At 30.7% G+C, this 22,209-nt stretch overlaps 1 protein-coding gene and 4 long non-coding RNA genes across 6 annotated transcripts in view; 3 read left to right on the top strand and 2 right to left on the bottom strand.

Moving 5' to 3' along the window:
• The first annotated feature begins 4,321 nt into the window (after positions 1 to 4,321).
• LOC119837361 lies at positions 4,322 to 6,128 on the top strand. Its single transcript, XR_005288140.1, has 2 exons — positions 4,322 to 4,459; positions 5,786 to 6,128. It is a non-coding gene; the product is annotated as an uncharacterized LOC119837361 (long non-coding RNA).
• A 2,380-nt stretch (positions 6,129 to 8,508) lies between these two features.
• LOC119837480 lies at positions 8,509 to 9,547 on the top strand. The gene is made up of 3 exons (XR_005288151.1): positions 8,509 to 8,588; positions 8,837 to 8,911; positions 9,459 to 9,547. It is a non-coding gene; the product is annotated as an uncharacterized LOC119837480 (long non-coding RNA).
• A 1,965-nt stretch (positions 9,548 to 11,512) lies between these two features.
• LOC119837412 lies at positions 11,513 to 12,802 on the bottom strand. Its single transcript, XR_005288145.1, has 3 exons — positions 12,641 to 12,802; positions 12,294 to 12,368; positions 11,513 to 11,671 (listed from the first exon to the last, which is right to left on the bottom strand). It is a non-coding gene; the product is annotated as an uncharacterized LOC119837412 (long non-coding RNA).
• A 4,699-nt stretch (positions 12,803 to 17,501) lies between these two features.
• On the top strand, positions 17,502 to 20,369 carry LOC119837391. Its single transcript, XR_005288142.1, has 3 exons — positions 17,502 to 17,654; positions 19,539 to 19,610; positions 19,935 to 20,369. It is a non-coding gene; the product is annotated as an uncharacterized LOC119837391 (long non-coding RNA).
• An 815-nt stretch (positions 20,370 to 21,184) lies between these two features.
• LOC119837332 overlaps positions 21,185 to 22,209 on the bottom strand; it is a 21,963-nt gene continuing 20,938 nt past the window's right edge. For both annotated transcript variants that reach the window (XM_038362870.1, XM_038362871.1), the window contains exon 14: positions 21,185 to 22,185. In XM_038362870.1, coding sequence (XP_038218798.1) covers positions 22,074 to 22,185 — 112 coding nt within the window. In that variant the 3' untranslated portion in view covers positions 21,185 to 22,073. The remainder of the gene's footprint in view (positions 22,186 to 22,209) is intronic.

Here is a 22,209-nt window from a genome sequence, read left to right as displayed (position 1 = left end):
TGCCCAATGATACGGCGTTATCGGCAGAGATATGATAAGATATTAAATAGGAACGTTGGGTGTGCCAAATTCTTTGTTATAATCCACAATACCCCAAGTTTTTACTTGTTTCAAATTAATATGAATGATAAGTGCATCATCATGCCTCAGATGCTAGAACAAAAATGTTAATTGCTAATGCTTTCAGTGTCTTTGATCATTTTCTGTATTAATTTTAAGAGGTGTTGGTCAAACCTAATAAATTTACTAATTGCAATTTTGTGTCGCATCTTTATAATTTTGTTATTAGTTGATATTTATTATATTACGCACTTATTGTTTAATCCTGAAAAATAGTAAATGGTAGCTTTTATGTCAATAAAAGTATATGCATGTGTTTTGTGTATCAGTTTTACTGTGATACGATATCTCGTTTCCCGATAATTTGACATTATTCAATGATTATTTTCTTCAAACTGATTACACAAGTCTTTGTACTAGGAGCTGAAAATAAACGATGACTATATGTCATCATCTTCACTTAAGCTATGTTCTTCCTGTTCGGAAGTCTTGAGCGATTAATCATCGTGATTCTAAGTTAATTTCGTTTAATTATTGGAATTCCTAATTTATTGCGCAAATATAATTTAAATTTCGGTATATATTATAACAATCTGGGTAAGGGTATTATTACTGAAGCAAAGTAAAGATAATAAAATATAGTAAAATGACTTCGTTTTATTTAACCATTAAGGTTAAATATGACAAGAACTTGCCCAAACGTAATTCGAAAAGATAAAAGATTCTTTAAAAATTTATATATCGACACTTGTAGTATAAAGAGGAAACATTTCTATTTTTGTAAGGTCTGTTTATACGTATATTATGTTATTAGAAAACTTCACTGAGTGACTTGGACTATATATGTAAAAAGCCGGGGCGAACGGCTTGACAAGTCTGAACCCATTTGCCCAAAATAAATGACTCTTTTATTTAACCTGCAGATATATATAAGTATTTTAATTTTTATGTATCGCCTAATATGGAGTCCGATTAGCACAGTGGTGTACTGGTAAGTAAGTAAGCTTAGTTGCCCGCTATGTCATAAAAAAAAGAAATAAGAAAAATGAGACAAAAATAAACATTAATTCAAAAACTTATTTTTTGTTTGTAATATTATTATTAACATATGATGGTACACAAAATTAAATAATTTCAGAAAATCTAAAAACAGTCGACCGCCCAACGCTGCGTAGAAACCTGGTACAGTTTGGACGAAGACCAAGTCAAGTGCAAAAAGCTGGAGTGAGACAAAACGTGCGGCCTAAAATCGAGATGCATGGCGTGCCATCCACGCCCTTTACCCTAGGTCTAGGGGCCCTGGTACATTAAGTAAGTAGCTAATTGCATAGTGCACTTCTAAAACAAAATCTTCCTAGAACGTTATAAAAACAGATGGAAAACATATAAAAAATTTATATTCATTTTTTTTTATCTTTACAAAAGCAGATTTAACAAATTTTGTTCTATTTCTCTTAGTTCCAAATACCTGCAAAATTTGAGGCGGAAAGAAGTGTTCTTCATTCTTATATTATTAAAGATGAGCAAGTTTTGTTTAACGTAATATGTGCGATCAATTTTAATTAGGAGAATAAATATAGCGCCATCTAGTTCTATCAGCTACTTTTTCTGTTTACTTTTTAATTCTGATTAGAAGTTTTGAAGTTCTAGGATGATAAACAAGTTCTGGGTCTACGTACTAGAAGGTAAGAAAGAAAAAAGGAAAATAGTATACGTGTTGAGGTGTGTACAGTGCCCCTTCAGCCTTCACAGCGGCAGGCAGCATCCACGATTATTCTGAAATAAAAATCTCTTGTATTGTGGTTTTCCGTAAATCTATTGGCTGTGCTATCCTGCTAATAAAACCACCCACAGAAACTTTAGGGGATAATCGTTGATAAGAAGTAGATCATGTTTCTCTCTAGGTTGTCAGCTGTTTTCATTGCAGATTTCAGTCAAGTCAGACTCGGGACGCGTAAGGGTCACGTACAAATAAACTAAAGAGCAATTTTAAGTAAGATTGGTCACCCATCCAAATTATACCCATGCCAATCGTTGGTTCCCTCAATTTTATATTATTTGTTTTTGGCATTCGAAATTGAAATTTCATTACTATCTCGATTTAAAGATTCTGCCTGGTGAAAAACAGATGGACAACGGACAAATAGATAGATGAACAGCGAACTGCTTTTTAGTAATACACACTTAATATAATTTACACTTTGAGGATAACTCTAATAATATAACTGGGTGTAAAAATGTTTGCTGTTCTTGTATAAGTCATTTATATCTAAAACGTAAACTTTGTAGTAGCTTCTGGTAAGTTGCGTCTCTCGACTAATAGAACTACATTAAATCATCTGCATCAATCGAAATTATAGTATAATTAAACTATTGATATATTAAAATAATTCGCAAATATGTAAAATAAACGTATTAAAACAAACTATCATATATACATGTATACATACATAAACATAAATAATTACGATATACTAACTACATAATAATCATTTGCATTAAAAGTTTTACCAAACTTCTCACACGTTGAGTATTGTTACGAAAAGGCTGTCAACTAAAATAAAAATATCTACATAACACAGTCCGTAAAATCGTTGGCCATTGGGACAGAATGGTACTCGAATGGAGCCCACGCATTAACAGATGACCTGATAAAGTGGTTGGAAGCTGTAGGACTCAGGCCGCTGCTGATCTGTCGTTCTGGAAATCGAAGAACCTATGTCGACGATGACGATTCTTTATAGCCTATTTATGAGATAGACTAGGCTATATTACCACGGGCCAAGCGGGGACGGCATCTCTAATAAGTAGTTATAATGTATTGAAGTGTTTATTAGATCAATTTTCAAAATTTTAGGTCAATTAAAGTAGGATACTCTAGCTTATATTCTCTATATATAAAAAAACTTCGATATCGGCGTTTGTTCAGCTTGGACATTTCCTTCGGAGCATGTATATACCTGAGCTCTTGCTATACATAAAAAGTACCTACATCTATTTGCTACAGCCAATCTAATCTTAAACGCACTTAATTTGATTGCTTTTATTATCAACATTCTCCAGTCGTTTCCATTCGATGGAACAACGAGCGTACTGAGTGCAAAACAAACCACACGTCTCCAATTATACTAATTTCCTATAATATATTAAACTGATCGATACTTTCGAGGTAATTGCTGTACATTGGCTTTATAGTCAAACAGGCTTTAAGACAGTTAAAGGAGAAAGAGCAATGAATAGCTTCGTATTTGCAACGGAAAATATCTATTGGGTTTAGACAACATGTATCCTTTGGTTCTAATTGAGTTCGGAAACATTGCGAATAGACACTGTTCTAATATGATATAATGATAACTTTAATAATGATAACTTTTTGTCGTAAACTAAACTAAACATGAACTTAAATAAATATTGACCCAGCATTAAAGTACGTCGTCTTTACACAACTCGCAGTAACAACATGTTTTAACACCAGCAAAATGTCTTTAGACTTCTTTGCCGCATTTTGATAGATTATACATAGTATTATTATGAGCAAACGCAATTACACATTACAATCGAGAGCTGAACATTCTAGGTAGCCTTTCCAATTTCATACTTCGAAAGCAAGCAACCTCCACGTGAACATGATATTTCGACAATTATTCTGGACGATCCTGGAGCCGCCTACTTGACATGTTAAAGGATTCATAATTCTTTCTTTTTTAACCGACTTTTAAAAAAATAGGTTACTTTCTTAATTTAATTCTCAACACAATGGTTTGGGTTTGTGACCTCAAAACTTTCGACTGATTGAACCGAATTTGATGATTTTTATTATATTAGAAAGCTAGTGGCTCCCGTGTGGTCCCCATTATATTTGATCCATTCCTGACAATTTGAAAGCCATCTAGTTTTTTTGTTAAAACACTTGTTACGTAAAGTATATTAGTGTTTTGAATTTCATTATTTCACTTTTATAATTTAGCTAATAGATTCCTTAGAGACGATCCCAAATAGACTTAATTTATTTGGTAGTTTAGTAGTCAGCGTGGCTTTTCTATATGTTTAGTTTTTACATGCAAACATAGACTAAAAGTCAATAGCACAGCAGTCCAATAAATCTGCACACCCATGCCTAATCCAATAATCATAATCTACACTACTTATCACCACAAATCTACAACCTACAAAAAAAAAATCGATAAATATACGTGCAAAGTTTCCGAACGCAATGCACGATAAAATCATATGTATAAACAGAGTTACATGTATAAATTAGCGTTCACTGCGCTTCATGCAGTTGTAGCACGGACTAACTAGTTCTTAATCTGTGGTTATAACCACGGTCTGTTAGTATATTACTGATCCCACGTTTTTATTTTCTAAACCAAGATGCCTTGCGGAGGATGTGGTGATGGTAAGTGGATTAAAATGCATTTGGGATACTTTTATTAATTTTTACTTTTTTTGTTAATTTCGTATTATAAATATATATATTAAATTCTTTTTTTTCGTTTTATATTATATCTTAGGAACCTGGGGTACAAGTGTGGCCACGTTCTCTCTGAATTGAAAATGTCGGTATAAATCTCATTGAAAGTTATGCTAAATCTAAATAGGGACATTAAAGGGGATCCTATCAGAAATGTTAAGATTATTCGTATGAAAAAAAAATCCGTATCTCAATGATAAAATTTTGAAACTTTTATAATATTTAAAGCATGACTTTTTTATTCATTTTAACTGTGTGGAAGAAATTGTAATAAAATACCAAATTTATTTACTATTCCGAACAAAATTAAAAGTTGATTCTTGAAAATTTGTTTGTGCCGATACCAAAGACTTGACATTTTGTCCTTTTTAATATTATTACTGAATGACTTATCGTCCGATTTAAAAATTCAGGATTAAAATAAATTCCACTAGATAAGATATAAAATATTCCAATAATATTTTTACTTTACTATAATATAAAATCCAAGAAAGATAGTAGGATAAATAAACCAAAATTTGTCTTAATATTTTACACAATAATATGTATTTAAATAATTAGGACGAATATTTAAAACACGATATTATTTGGTACGTTATACAGCAAAAAAATGAAATTAATTCTTTATTCAAAGATGCTTGATATAACAAAAATTGTTTAATAATAAACGACATACTGTGGATCACTTTTCGTATTTTGTTTAACAACGCAAGTTACATTGCTTTACTGTTCTGATCGTTATATTAAATTTCAAATAACCCATATAAGGGATAAAATTCCATCTAAATATCTTATTAATAAATCATATAACAATAACAATAAGAAGAGAGCACTGACTTTATTTTTGTATGCGTATTAATTTTGTCAACTTTTGTGTCTCTTTTGCTTTGTATAGAAATTATCCGGAAATACAATTTGATACTTTTTTATTCTAACATGCTTAAAACATAAGGTTAACTAGGTACTGTAGTGGTTGACCACTAAAATATATTCAGTCGTGTCTGCTTAATTTTGAAAATAATAAGGTGCAATTTTCGATTAATAAATGAATTCTATCGGTTGGAGTAAATTAAATGTTCGACGACATGTGACATCTGCCAACCCGCACTTGGCCATCGTGATGGATTATATCCTGAACCCTCATAGGTGGCCTGTGTCCCAGCAGTGGGAACATATATTCGCTGATGATGATGATCGGTTGGAATGGGTGATTATGAAATTAATTTTATTAACTGATAAAATGTCTTATAGGTTGTAAATGTACCACAACGCAGTGTTGTCAGACCTGCAAATGCGACACGTCATGCTCTTGCAGCTGCAAGCGGTCTACGGATGCTTCCACAGGCACCACGAAAAAATAGATATAAGTCCACAATTAACAATTCACTTATATAATAATTACCTTTTTCGTATTCATCATGTAATTAAAATTGCGATCGATTCATATCCTGCAGGTGTGTATAAAAATTCCATGTAAAATGTCGGATGCGGTTTTTACACGGTAATACATTTTGTTATTACGTAAGTTCATAAGTATTAAAATAGTTATGTTATTTTTAACATCGAATAAATGCCTCAGATAAATCATTGTTAATGTTTGTTTTATTCTTGAAGGTCTTTGCTGAAAATATAATGAAAATGCATTGTGAAATTAAAGATTTTCTAAAAATGTAAAGGACCTATATAACCTATATAGACGAATTGTGTCTAAGATTTTCAATCATAGTGAAGTGTACTTTATGGAGAGTATTGTCGGTCTCACATTTGCACGAATACTCTAACTCACAGGTAATAGGATGACATTTAATAAATGCTTATTGCAGTTTTTGCTTGAACGAATGTTGGTTGGCTCTGATTACTCTTTGAAACTTGAGAGTAAAAAATAAAACACGTACAATACATACATTTCCTTGTGTAGCAATTTATTTTTATACAATTTTAAATAAATTATTTATGTTACAGAAAAATACTACACTAATTACTTAGGAAAAATTAAGCAATGTGTAAATACGATTTTCTCATAAATATTTATTTTCAGCATGCTTGTAACTCATTATATTTAGATTTACTTCATGCAAGTATCTGGAATATAAAAAACAGAAATAAATTTAGATGAAAGTTAAGACACAAATTATTAGTAATTTATTGCATTTTACAGACCTATGTTAATAATTTGGCAGTCACAGTCCTGATCGCCGTAAACACTGCCATGATCTGGGTACAAACCTGTTAAAAATATTAATAGCAAAGTTATTATGTTAAATAATAAAAAAATCATGAAAAAATAAGTGTTGTTGGCTCAGTGTTCAAGACCAGGCAACCGTGCAGGAAATAAATCGATTTTTCAATTTATCTGCGCACGAGCATTCACCACTGCTTGATACGGAGAAGGAAAACATCGTGAGGTTACCGGCACGTGCAGGATGAAAAAGTTTGACGACATGCGACATTCGCTATTCCATACTTAGTCTGGTATATTATGGCCTGAATCCCATAGGAAGCCCGTGTCCCTGTAGTGGAAACATACGGAATATCATTGATGATGAAGTGCGACCCGACTTTCTTGTTTATATTTATTAGATTCTAATGTGAATTTTTATGCAGCAATGTCACAATATAAGGGCATGATTATGTTTATTTTTATCTCTAGGGGTATGCTTCATATAAAGTTAGTTATAAATTATTTAGGTAGCATGGTGTTTAATCCTTAGGGAAATCGAATAGTCAACCTATTGTACCCAATACTATTTATTATACTATTTAGATTTTCACAAGTAAATAATATTAAGATTGTACGTTTCTAAGTAGAACGTATAAATATTGGAGATCAAGGCTGGAATCTACTATTAAACCAAAGCTGGATTTTGAGGACGGTAGCTGGCGCTACAACCCCAGGGCCTCCACAAAAATGGACCCTTCACAATAGAAACTTAATCATTAAATTATTGAATTATATTAATCACAGAAAAAAAAGAGACTCTCGACTGAAAAATTTGCTCACTTTATATTGGAGAATATAACAATTTACTCAAATACCTAACGCAACTACATAGCTGTATAATATAAATTTTAATTAAAATAATTTATCAAAATAAGAAGTTTAATAACTATTTTATTATTACTGTATTTTATGTGTGAAAATAACATATTTGCTATTTATTATTCTCGATATTGCAGCGATTACAGAGTTCATTTAGAGATTTGTTTAGTGTTTGCAGATTTAAATTAACAGTACTCACTGTTATTTTGATCAAAATATATCATTATATAGATAATCGTATATTATTCACAATATTTTTATTGTAAAAGTTACAGAGAATCGTTAATACGTCACAATCACTTCTGACTATAATCCAGCATCAAACCTTTTTAAATAAAGAAGAGACTTGACATTGAATTGTTTAATGATTCGTAACGGAACCAACTACCAACAAACAAATATGATTTTTGTAAAAACATGATAATATGTGGTGAAAAAGACATCTGACACCAGAATTTATACAACATTTGAGAGCAATAAAATAGTTATAAATTCATACAAAGCAAGCATTTCCAATGCTATCTAATTTTACTGTTGAATCATAAAATAACATCCACTTCAGACAGCACATCAAATTGTACCGATAAACAATTTATATGAAGTATGTAATATCTTATCTAATTATCTATCTAATTATAGTCGTTACATGAATGAATTAATAATCCTAGATATATTTCTTCGATCTAACATTCAAAAGTTGGACAGAAAGAAAGTAAAATTTGACTTTTACACAAAACCCACTCAAAAATCTTTAATTTTCGCGAAAATTCTTTTAGAAAAGTTCAAATAATCTACCTAACCAATGCAATTCGGTAAATTGATCGTAAAAAAATATAACAAAGACTGAAATGCCCTTAGCCTTGTAGTTCCGCTCGATGGAATCTATACAATTTATTTCTATTTAAGCGGATAAACTTAAATAATTTTTATATTGCACTTCTGATTTTCAACGAAACGTGGCAATAATATAATACCAAAGACGCAATATGCCTGCCCCCTGTGAACCATGCAAAGGTAAGATTTTGTATTTATTTTATTACACGCATAATTTTCTTATGTTTGTCCAAGTTTGTGATTAGATTATAGAGAAATTTTAATCGATTTATTGTACTTATTTCATACTAAAATTATGTTTTGTTTATCTGTGGTTTACATAACATTTACTGATGCATCCTAGGCAGGGACTAGTGTTACCTGTAGCACAGATTATTAAAAAAATACTTCGATAATGGAACAAGCTATTAAAAAAAATTGTTCTTTAGATACCTGCAAGGAAGGCACCAGCTGCAATGAGGATTGCTCTTGTGATACCAACTGCAATGATTGTTCTACCTCTGGTAAGTTTTTTTGTTACAAATTGCTATAGGTAGTTTATTGTGGTTTTATGTTTTTAAAAACAGTTGTTCGTAAAGTTAAAGCCCTTTCTTTTCATGAATAATTTATAATACAGAGCAAATAGGTATATTCTTGTTTTTTTTTACTTTAGTACTAATTAGCTGTTGCCCGCAGCATCGCCCGCGTGGTGAAAATAAATTATCATGGTGCAAACTTGTATCCATTGCATTTTGCCCTTAGTTATTAAATTAATTAGTAATGTTAACATCATGGTGACTTTGAACATATGTAGTACCTGAATAATATTAAATCGAAGGGAAATAATTCAGAAACTGAAAACCTTTGGCGGAGAATATGGATGATACAGCTGTTGCTGACGACATCTCAAAATAATTATACGCATCTTCTTGCTCTAACAGAAACAGTGACACCTCGTTTAATAGGAGTTGCCTATGGGTGTATTTAGTAAAAAAATAAATACGTTCATATTATCTTTTATTAAACCCACTCATAATACAAGTGTGATTTATCTAATATTTTTTTTTACAGGTAGTTGCTGCTAATTCCACCCCTGCAGCTGATTCAGAATAATTTCATTAACAAAGCATTATGGATTTTTGTTGAAAATAAAGTGTACAAACAATTTGTTGTATAAAAATATGCATTTCCCTAGCTAAGCAATTATAAATCTGAGTAAAACCTGCATGCAATTGTAAATTATGCTCTTAGGCTAATCTATATTTTTAAAAATCATTATAGCATTAATTTCATTTCATATTATCATATACCGATATATAACAAATATTCATTCAATCGATTAAAACTCTTCGTGCGCAGAAAATAATTCTTGTAACTGATGATAAAACTGAAGAGTTATTAATCGCTATCTCAGGAACGCCTGGACTGATTTCAAATGTTCATTCACGGACAACCCGAGCAAAGCTACCTTTTAAATCGTTTATTAACTATCGTATCTCGTGCTTTTAACGCACACAGAGATATATCTATAAAGTCCAGCAATACATAATATAAATGATTTATTTTTTTTTTATATTTTTAATTTATTTTAAATAAAAAAGATTAAAATAAAAAAGAAGGATAAATATATTTCTAATAAACATATATTTCTGCTACGGCTCGATTACAATGATATAATGTATAATTTAGAATATATCATTTATTAATTAAGTTAATAGAGTTTTGAATATAATTTTTCGCTTGGTTTCTTACCCCAAATATTTCTAATAATTGTTGTATAAGAAGATATACTTGAAACGCATGTCGCATGCAAATTATCTTGTATAAAACTTGCAATGTTGAATAAAAACACTGAGGTAAAAAGCAAGATACTTGACATTTTTAGTTTTATAGTCCTCGTATGAATGACGACTTTTTATAGGGAAATATATTTAGAATTTACATCAATATAATGATTTAGATGAAAAATTGTTTATTAAACTACGATGTGACGTCCTTTTTTGTCATTAAGTAAACCATCTACCCAAATTTGTAATTGTAGTTTTGTCTGCTCGGTACTGGTTGCTTGGCAGAAATTGCTGCTGAGCAGTAAAGCCGCCTTTGCATCTTATGTAGGTACTGCATAAATAAATAAAAATTATCACTACACGTTACGCAAAGTTATATTAAGATTTGGCAACCTAATTAGCGCTGTCGTTCTTAATAAGAAAGAAAGCATAGATCGAATGGTAACGTTCGTACTTCACTACATCACTACATAGTATTAAACAAAGTCGCTTTTTCTGCCCCTATGTCCCCTACGTATGCTTAAGTCTTTAAAACTACGCAACGGATTTTGATGGGTTTTTTTAATAGATAGAGTGATTCAAGAGGAAGGTTTATATGTATAATAACATCTATTACTCCTCCGAATTAACGCGTGCCAAGCCGCGGGCAAAAGCCAGTGCATAATCAAACTCAAACTCAAACATTTATTCATTCAACTAGACTTCTTATAGAAGCACTTTTGAATCGTCATAATATTACACAGTTGTAACATTTCTCAGTTTCTCAGGGCAGTTTCTACAGAGAAAATAATATAAATTTTACATTTTAATTCTACATAATATGTAACATGTACATTCAATGGATTATCATCTTCCATATATTCATTAATGCTATAGCAGCCTCTCCGACCTAATACATTTTTAATATAATTTTTGAATTTAGCACTACTAAACGATTTAATACTATGTATAATAATGATATAATAGGAATTAATTAAATAAAATGTTTATCTACACTTCATTAAAAGTTTTTATTGCGTTTTGACTGTCTCTTTGGGCCTAGGTAAAATTAAATATCCACTGATTTAAAAAATTGTCGTGTCTTAGTGTTAATTACCAAACTCCTATGAAACGATTGGACCGATTTGATTTTTGACGTCCGTATCCCGTAAGAAGATCGTGGCAAAAAGATGCGAATGTGTTATTCCAGTTGTCCAGCTATCTACGCAACAAATTTCATTGCAATCGGTTCAGTAGTTTTTGCGTGAAAGAGTAACAAACATACGCACATCCTTACAAACTTTCGCATTTATAATATTAGTAGGATAGTAGGATAATAATAATTAATAATAAAACATATAAGTTCAACAAAACTATATTAGACAGTAAAACAGAACAATAGTAATCAGGAATACAACAGAAAAAGAAATTGGGAAGAAAGCTTCCAGGATCTTCGTAATTCTTGAGTCATGCTGGCCGGCATCAGCTCTGTCCATGTTGGTTATTAGCAACAGCCCCCTGAAATTAATTATAATCATTAATCATCCTAAAATGCGTATCCAATATACTACAGTTCTTTGCTGGGAGCAGTTGAGGCTTAGTGGTAAAAACCTCGGACTTCAATGGATAGTTCGGGGTTTCGAGACCGGACGAGCGTGCTAGAAATAAATTGATTTTTCAATTTATCTGCACATTACTACCGCTGCAAATGGCGAACAAAAATATAGTGAGGAAACCGGCATGTACAATAATGAATAGACGACGTGTTATGGAGGCTTGTGCTCCTATAGTGGAAACAAATATGGGCTGATGTTGATGGTTGCTTTAATAACTCAGTTCAATTAATTGATAGTTTTGAACTCGATTTCTAATAAAAATGGAAATAAATGCCGCACTATGTTTCGTTTAAATCAGATAGTACGCAGAGACGAAATGGCCACAGATAAAATAACACCAGTTTGGCACTCATATGTGTCTATGGTCTCATATAGTTTAAAAGATTTTTTTAATATCTAACTCAAACTATATAACAAATAATTTATCATGCAATAAATAAACATGAATTTTTATGGTCAATTTTATCGATGATTTTAAAATATCTTATGAAAATGGGCAAAAATTATTGTTTTATTTAAAATACCTGTAGAAGAACAGTCGTTACAACCCTTTTCCTTGCAAGCGCACTTATCTTCACAGGCCCCTTCTTGGCAGGTTTCTAGAATAGACAAATTGGGAATTACAAGAAGCATAACCTTATTTTTAAAAAGAAATTAAAAAAAAAGTTAATTGCCCATAAATTATGCATACACGAACATTATACAAATCAAAATCAAAAAATGTGTCTTGATGCAAATGTAGTAAAATTGTAAAGCAATTTTTAATACTATAATATTATAATAACACACCTTATCTGATGAATTATTCAAAGGCTTAATTTTCAAAGTTTAATAATTTATACCGAATAAATATTCATATTATGGTACTTACCTTTGCAGGGCTCACAGGGGGATGGCATGATGTTTCTGCTTACAGTCTATCTAAACTATGCAATAGCATTGCTTGCACTGCGTTTTATACTAGATTTAATCTGCAAAAACTATTCAAGATCGAGAGCAAGGCTAACACTGTTGACGAATATCTGATAGTATTTGCTGCAAACACCTAACGCTTTTGTAGTTTTTAAAATTCAAATTCGGATTCAACTTATTTATTGCAGGAAATGAGAAAATGCGATATAAGGAGTAGCGATTTTTTTTAAATTTAATTAGTGCTCTACCGTACGAATAATGATATATTTACTCGTATCTATTAGTATTGTCGTGTTTACAAAAACGTTAAAATTTTCAGACTTTTGATATTTTACTTTCATAGTGAAATGAAATAGGAAATTCTTAAAACATCATATTTTGTTTTAATTAATACAACTGCAATCATTTTAGTAAGAAATTTTAATAAAAATACAAAATGTTAATTATTGTTCTTTTCGAAAATCGAACAAAATGCAGGTGACTTACATTTTAAAACGATAAAGTGAAACCCACATGTGGTAAGCCACAGTCCTCCGTACGTTGGTAATCCTACTAATATTATAAATGCGAAAGTTTGTAAGGATGTGTGTGTTTGTTGCTCTTTCAAGCAAAAACTATTAAACTGATTGCAATGAAATTTGGTATGCAGACAGCTGGCCAACTGGAATAACATATAGGCAACTTTTTATCCCGATATTCCTACGGGATACGGACTTAAGCGGGTGAAACCGCGGGGCGCAGCTAGTGTTTTGTATTTATGCCAAAAACTATTATTTGTATTTTAAAGTTTATGTATTGAGTCATTTCGAGTTTTTGTGCATTTAATTATTTAATAAATAAAAGGATTAATTTAACAATTTGGCTTGATAGTTGAATTGTGTCAAAAACTGAACAGATGTTTGACCTACACTTTTTTTTCAGAAATAACACAAAAGATAGGCCTAAGACCTTCCGAGCTCTATCAATCATTTTCTGCACCATTAACCTATCTGATTGCACCGGAAAAGTCCCTGAGTCACATCTCGATTTCCTACGTTTTTGCGATATAACCTTCGCCTCTTCTTCGATGGCAATATTTAAATGTAAAATTAATTTTATCATCCACACTCTATTCCGGAAAACCGCTACGCAATGTCCACAATCTGTGATACTATGCCAGGTATAATTTTATATAATTATTATCATAATTTACGTTTTCACCTCATCACGTTTTGTCATTAATGTAACTTTTTGTTCGTCTTGTTTCTTTAGAATGTTGCCTTACTATCTCTTATAACATTATATGTTACAAAATATGAATAAGTTTAATAAGGTAGGTATTAAATTAATGATTTCAAAACGTATCAAAAAACAGCCCATCAAAATTTATTTCTGTAGCAATTTACTTTCATATAAAAAATCCCTTATATATGACGTTTTACACGAAATAATTATTTTATTCTTTAGATGTAGGTAATTCAATTATGGTCAACATCTACGCGGTTAATTGTACAATAATGCTTTGTTCAATCTAGTACATTCTAACTTCGTCCGTATATCGTTATATATACGTTATATAGACATAGACATACATTTATATATTATTACTCCATACCATATACTTATAATTTATACAAAAAATAAATATATCTGAAATCTCATTACTTCTAAAAAATTTCATGATTAATATTCAATATTACTGATAACTCAGTAAGTGTTTACAAAAAATTGCGCTAAATTTCATTAATTGTGGTTGGTTATATTTTCCTAATTTCTGTTTTATTTGATGTCATATTCAAATGATTTCATGACATCTATGCAACTCGTTACTCCGTGTTTAAAAGAACTCTTTATAATTGATAACATGCACATCATTTCCAGAATCAAATACAAACCAACCGTGCGACTCACAACCAGTTGAGTGTCTCTGCAAAAAGAAAAACAGTTCAAACAGAATGCAGTTGGTCTTCAACGCCGTTGGCATCATGGTAGCTGTACTGGCCACATATATGATAATCAATACTGACTCCAAATTATACATTATATTCTGGATATGTTATTCCGTATTACGGAGATTGATGGTGAAGTCTAGGCGGCATATGAAGACGGACTAAGTTTTTTCTGATTGGATATCTTTAAAATGTCTTTTATTGATCTGCGATACATGTTCAGTGGAACCTAGATTCCTTATTGGAGTCCGTTAAAAAATTGAGTGCACAAGTAGGTAAATGATTACTGCCTGATTTTAAATAGCATTCCATCAATTTGTCTGTTTTCTTAGTGTTTGTTATCAATGAATTAACCAATTATTTTTTGTTGCGTGAAGACTTTTTAATTAATTGATAATTTGTATGTGTTCCGACATATAAAAGCAGCAGACAGCAGACAAAGTAACAGCAATCATTCAAAATCTGTTATTTGGGTAATCATATATTAAGAGACAGAGAGAACGATTCTTAATAGGTATAATAATTTATTTTAATATTTAATAACTTCATATACGGGTACATTGAATCCTTAAAAAGTGTATCGAAGTAAACACGGTCATAAAAGACCATATCAACCTGTGATAATTTTCGAAACTGTCATTGCCATTTCACTAGAACTTTAAACCTATAGAACAAACAAAAAACCTAATTAGTTGCATATAATGAGTGATACAATAAGATATAGACACGTAGGTATAGATATAGCTATCTAGAAATACTTCGAATTGATTCACCACCTACAATTAGTTAAAGCACCACAGATAATAAGAAACATCTAGTTTTTAAGACCTCGTTACGTTTATTTAATGTGTTAATATTTATTCTAAGATAACGTGTTAATTTAGTGTCTAATAATTAATTAAGACTATTTAACTATTTATTTCTTATGCAATAAACTTGTACGAGTTGTGCTTTTATTATTAAGTATACGCACAAATACATTAAAAAGTTTGATAATTTTAAATGAGTTTTAATTTCTTTTTTATATTTAATTACGTATGGATAAGATCTTATTCTGTATAGAAATTAACCTTTCTTTCTCTCAACTCATTCTTAAATTGATACCTTCTAAAACTGTTTTTTTTTTGCAAAATACAACACAGAACATAACACAGAATAATTTAAATGATAAGTATCCGATTACTAGAAATACATAATAATCTTTTGTTTTAAACTTAACCGCCTGTCAAAATTGTCAGAATTAGACCAAATTTAACTGGGACGTGGGGAGACCAGCTTATAATAAGCAAATCATCATAAATATTGGTTAACCAAGTTAAAAGTTATGAAGAAACAAACACAAAAATAATATAGTCGAATGGATAACCTCCTCCTGTTATGAATTCAATTGAAAAAGAGGAAAACCTTTCTCACGACTCGTGTTTTTTTACTCAATAATTGGCAACGCTAGGCTGCTTTCGAGTTTAATAAAAAATAATCACATTTTTTACTTTGCGCTTCCATTTTAAATAAGTATCAAACTAAGATAAAAAATTCAACTAAAAATTATAAGATCCAAGGCCAAACTCACCTCAAAAGGTCTTTGCTCTGAATTTTGTGATTCATTTCAAATAAAAAACGTAATTGCCGAGATGACGAGTAAGTATGGCATTGTACGTAATACCTATTTGTTGAACATTAATGTTTTTTTTTCTTATTATAAACAATTGTTGATTAAATTTTGTCCCCTATCACAAATCGCGGACATATTTTTTTTAATAGAAAAAAAGATACACTAAGATTTTTTTGGTTTTCTTAATATTCTTTGTAAATATATGGAAAATGTGTGTCCAATCTCTTCGCAGTAACATGTTTTCTGTTCTTTAAAAATTTCTTATTAAGCATTTGAATTCTATAAGACTAAAAAAAAAAATAAATGTCTTTATTATCTCTTTACTCCATTTTCACTCAATAACTTATTATTTTCAGAGCCGCAATAAATATTTAGTAAGTATTACATACATAGTTATATCATTAATTTTTTAAGCATTTTCCGTGAATAAACTGAAAATATACAAAAAGATTTATTAATATTGAAAATGCATGATTTATAGTTACATTCCTACGTACTTAGAGATTAGGCAAGGTGGGAGTAGGGACCGGTCGGCGTTTTTGTTTATGGCCACTTTATTGTAGCTTCAAGCTTCAACTTATAAGTTGTTTGCCCATCCCGATTGCGCTGAGAGCTGGTGATTTGTTTGTTTTCAATTTTCAAGGTCATGGAAAGTTTGTTAGCAAATAAGGAAATAAAATGTGTTTTTTAAAGGCAGATTTTATTTTATTTTTTTCAGAATATGTGATCGTTAAAAATGTCTGTAAAATATTTTTTATTAAAAAATTGAGTCATCAACGAAGAAGTGAAATCTTAAGCCAAAAGTTTTTCCTTTTTCTTCATGTCCATTAATATCTAATTTATGTTATATAAATCACCTAAATTGCCAATGATCAGACCCTTATTTTTTATCGAGCGGCTAATACTAATTAAACATTTTTTACGACAACTCTAGTTAATACAGAATAGGCTGTCTTTATTAACTGCTAACGGCCCGCCCTGGCATCGCCCGTGATAAATGTAGGGACATAGTCTATGTCGCTCAGAGATGATGCAACTTTCTAATGGCAAAACACTTATTTCCAGCTGCAGTTTTTATGTGAAAAGATTTCAAACATACATCCAAAAACAAGACACATTTTTCCTCTTTATAATGGTAGTTTAGATCTGTTTGTAACAATATAAATAAAAAAAGATGTGACGAATATCGTCCAATAAATTTTCTTAGATTAGATATACATATAATGTTAATTATAATGCTCCTTATAAATGAAAATATATATCGTCTCTCAGTCTATATCAAGTGAAGGAACACCGATCGTCTGATTCCCCCACGAAGCTCAGTTATTGACCCGACTTGTCTGTGGTGCGCGCGCACTCTCTCTGCAGTCTAGAACCATCCTAGCCTAGAATCAGCCAGCACGCGATGCCGGCTCCCTGTGATTCCTGTAAAAGTAAGTTTTTTTTTTAATTTATAAATAAAATTCGAATAGAATTATCAAAACGAAAACTAATTTCCCGCCAAAACGCCTGAACGTGGCTTTTGTTTTTATTTTTTCGGCTGCCAGGCACATCATATTTTGATTACGCAATTGCTAAATTTTTTATAAAATTACATTACAAGTTTTATGACGAGGGCTTGATGTCTCAACATAAGTTCTAATTATCTATTTGTATACTGAATAGATAAATAACATGGAAAATAAGATTAAATAACAGAAAACATACGTGCTGAATGCCCATTTTATATTTCCTTTAACCAATTCATACGTATAGAATATAATATAGATCCTTCTTTTACCTTATAAATATAAAAATCACTAACACATTTAGATGGTTATTATAAAACCATTATGTGGCCTGTAATCTGTTAATTTTTTTCATTATATTTCAAAAAAAATTAAAAGCACCAAAGACAAAATATCAATGATAAATATGTAAATAGTTCACCACTTCGGTCAATAAACTTTCTATTGATATTTAATTTTCAATATAAAATATGCAAATATTAATTTCTAAGTTCTATTTATAGATATTGAAATATAAACCAGTTCATTAATAATCACTAATTGAATATTAAAAGATTAAGATTAATAGAATATCCTGAAATGCTCGTATTTGCGTGTGTTATTACGTACCTATATGAGATTCATTTCCCTCAAATTAAATAATTTTATTCACAAACAAAGACAAAGTAGGTTGTTAACATAGAATAGCTCATTATTATTCTTTCTGGATTATTACTGCAATTATAACAATATCATATGTAACTTTTTAGTTATGTGGTTGTACTAGCTTAAAAAAAATATATTCTTGTTTTAGAAGCATTTAGGTAACCGTGATTAGTTTTCAAAATATGAAGGCCTGCTTAACTACATAAGCTATTTTTTTATATTCATCAATCAGCATAAAAAAAGCATGAAAAAATATATTGTCTTGTTTAGTAACGGTTGATTAGGTTCTACCGCATCGAAATATGTTTGTACTTTCATACATATGTACCTGTTTCAGATTACAATTCCATTTCTTTACTTTTACATAATAATGTTTTGAGCGATTGGCAGTCTCATTTACAATTACAATACGTAAAAATAAGAAGAATATTACTGAAATAATGAATTATATAACATTTTTACTATCTTCTTTGACTACCTAAGTAATGTTCCTATAATAAGATGATAGATAATTCATAGAAGACCGAGTTAGAGAGAGCAAGCCGTGGAACCGGTCCGCATCTCGGCATAGTAAAAATAGAATAAATGATTGGTATATCATTAAACTGATCTTGATTGATACTTTTTGTTAAGGACTTGATGTATATGTTTTTTTAATTTTTTTTTATAGTAAGGGTAGCCCTGGGACGTGAAGCCCTTTAGCCTTGTAAAATATGAAACCACGATGAAATAAGGCAATTATTGAGTGTTATTATAAGAGGATTTTGTTATCACGACATTTTTTTTTGTCTTTTTGTTTGTTTAAGACTGGTGTATCCATGATAAAATTATAAATAAGTATAGATGGATGGACGTATGGATTTTTGTTGCTCTATCATGCGAAAAGAGCTTATTTCGAAATTTGGTACAGAGATTATATATAATCTGGATTAGCATTAGGCTACTTTTCATCCCGATACCACGCGAGTGATGACCTAAGTTACAGCTAGTCCTACTAATATTATAAATGCGAAAGTTTGTAAGAATGTGTGTGTGTTGTGACAACTGGAATAACATACAGGCAACTTTTTATCCCGATATTCCTATGGGAAACGGACTAAAGCAGGTAAAACTGCGGTGCGCGGCTAGTAATTAATAAAATAATAAACAATTATTCCGTAACAGGTACATGCAGCGGCGGGAAGGCCGCCTGCGGGGCGCAATGCACCTGCGGCCCCACTTGCGCGTGCGGCGATGGTAAGATAAAATGCTCCATGCTTCTACTAATTTACCGTACTTTTCCTGCTAAAGTTATAAAGGAGGATTATTAATCTATCACACTAAATATGTCTAATGTAATTAAATCGGATTTATACGAAATTTGGTACATAATTTTAGTCTACTTGGAATACAAATTTCTTTATATTTGATTATATTTCACGGAATAGCTACTGGATCGGTTCAGGCGAAATATCTTACTTGAAAATATTCAATTCAGTAATATAACTATATAGATATATGAATATCAAATGATTCTTTTTTGTGTTATTTTCTAAGGATAACTTTTGTTTTTTATTCCAGGCAACAAGCCATGCTGCCAAACCGGCAAGTAACTCTTCACTCTCAACAATTCTAAACTGTAACGCAAAGTAAATCTATTTTAAGTAGTATTCACAAAATTAGCATATGAAAACTATATAATGTAGCTGATATTTAAAAAATCTATACTCTATAGCCTAACGAGAAATGTTGTGTCGTCATGAAATGAAAAAAATATGTCTAGATGTATTTAAATTTATTATAGCTTAATGTTTAGAATAGTTTTGCTTATTGGCTATTATATGTAAGTGTTAGTGAAATTTTATTGTATTCAATGTTTAAATCTAAATATATTCTTGTAATAAATGGTCTCTAGTACTTCTAATACTCATTATTTTAAGCTATAAATGTATGCGAGCACGCACACACACATAATCGTATGAGTGTATGATTGTAGATGTAATAAATAGGCTCAGAAAATTCGTGTTTCATTTACCTATAACCTTTTATTGTATATTATGTGTTTTCATATTAATCACTCGTCACTTCGACCGATTTTTTAAAGCATTATAAATACCAAACACTGTCTATCTGTCTTTCTTTTCTTTACGCCTAAAATACCAAACTGGTTTGGATGAAAAAGATAGTACAAAGTGGTGCAAAGATAGTATGAGTCTCGATGAAGAACATAGGATACATTTATCCTGGAAATCCTGCAGGAATGGAAACTATGCGACTAAAACACTGAAGCTATATATTTTCCTCTGACTAGGCGAGTGAAGCCGTGGGCGGAAAGCCAGTAGTTATTTGCCTTAACTGAAATAATAAAAACTATATTTTAAGTAGGATCAAACTGAACACCGTGTGCAAATTTGATTAAAATCGGTAGAGTAGTTGAAGAGTCCCTCGCGAACAAACAATGTGACAAAATTTTTGTATATTAAGATTGTTCAAGCCTCAAAAAACATATCAATATGACACATCCACTTAACTCAAAAAAAGCGACGGCGACGTTGGTATTGATGGTGTTGTGAAAATGTAGTTATTTGTAGAAAACTATACCTATAATAAATGTTCGATTCCTATAGCCTGGACACAACTGCATCTGTACCTCCGGGTATATATGTCTTATCATAGTTTTTTCCAAAACTACTGAATTTTAAATGTGGAAGCGTAAATGTACAGAATGGAAGTGGAATTGTAATTTTTAAACTTTGTATTATATAGTAAGAATCTAACATTAAATTTAAACAAATACAGCTTTGATAAAATGTGAAAATAAAACACATGAAAATCAAAAAAATCGTTCATTTACGACAAATTTGTATATAATACGTGAATACATTACATTGGAAGCAACGTATGGGACTTTATGTTTTAAACAACTCTTATGTACTTAATCTATGTGTATAGGAATTTATGTTTAGTACAAAAATATACGTATAACTAACAAATAAACGTCGCAAATCAGATTTGAAGTACATAAAAATGATTAGTCACAGCATGTTTCCATAGATCAGTCTACATTCCATGCGATTACAAATAACAATGACAATACAACATTAATGTTGCCACTTCAAAAAACTCTCACGACCACGTAAGCTTTGCCAATTTAAATTAGAAAATACAAGATACATTGAAAAATCTAAGCTAAGACTGCCTCTTAAAATCTAGTTAACTACATATATCTGTTATATTGAGAACGGACATTTTAAACTTTCAAATCTAATACACAATACGATGCATTTCTAATACACTATTTTATCAAAAAATATGTTCTTCAACATGAGGCCGGTGCCTTTAAAATATAATAAATTTTCTCATCACAATATTATAACGAATATATAATTATTCTCATTCAACTGGACACAAAAATAAGCATTAAACATCTCCATAATCAATACAAAATATAACTCTAACAATCGAATTCCAGACTTAACAAATGCAATACGTCACCTACACATTTATATTTCATAAATACTACCAAAACGGTAGAAACTTCAACATGGCAACATTGAAACGTGAAATAAACTTTTCATAACTTAATAATGATAAAAATACTATTCTATACGTAACGTTGTTTTATATTCTTGATCAAAACGTAATCACTGAGTACACAAACATTAGTTTTTTTATGGCATTTTCCATTTTGGCGGGAAACGCGAAAATGTGACGTTTAGTCTATGGCACTGATTCTTCCTCTGAGCCGTCGTCCGAATCGTACACGGGGGCGCCATTTTTCATTTGTATCACGGATTTTTTCCTGTGCCTCTGCTCTTTCTGCTCTATGTTTCTATAAGGTAAAATTACATATTAG

This window comes from Zerene cesonia, chromosome 27 (assembly GCF_012273895.1).
Source record: "Zerene cesonia ecotype Mississippi chromosome 27, Zerene_cesonia_1.1, whole genome shotgun sequence".
Taxonomy (NCBI): Eukaryota; Metazoa; Arthropoda; class Insecta; order Lepidoptera; family Pieridae; genus Zerene; species Zerene cesonia.
This window is presented reverse-complemented; position numbering and strand designations above follow the sequence as displayed.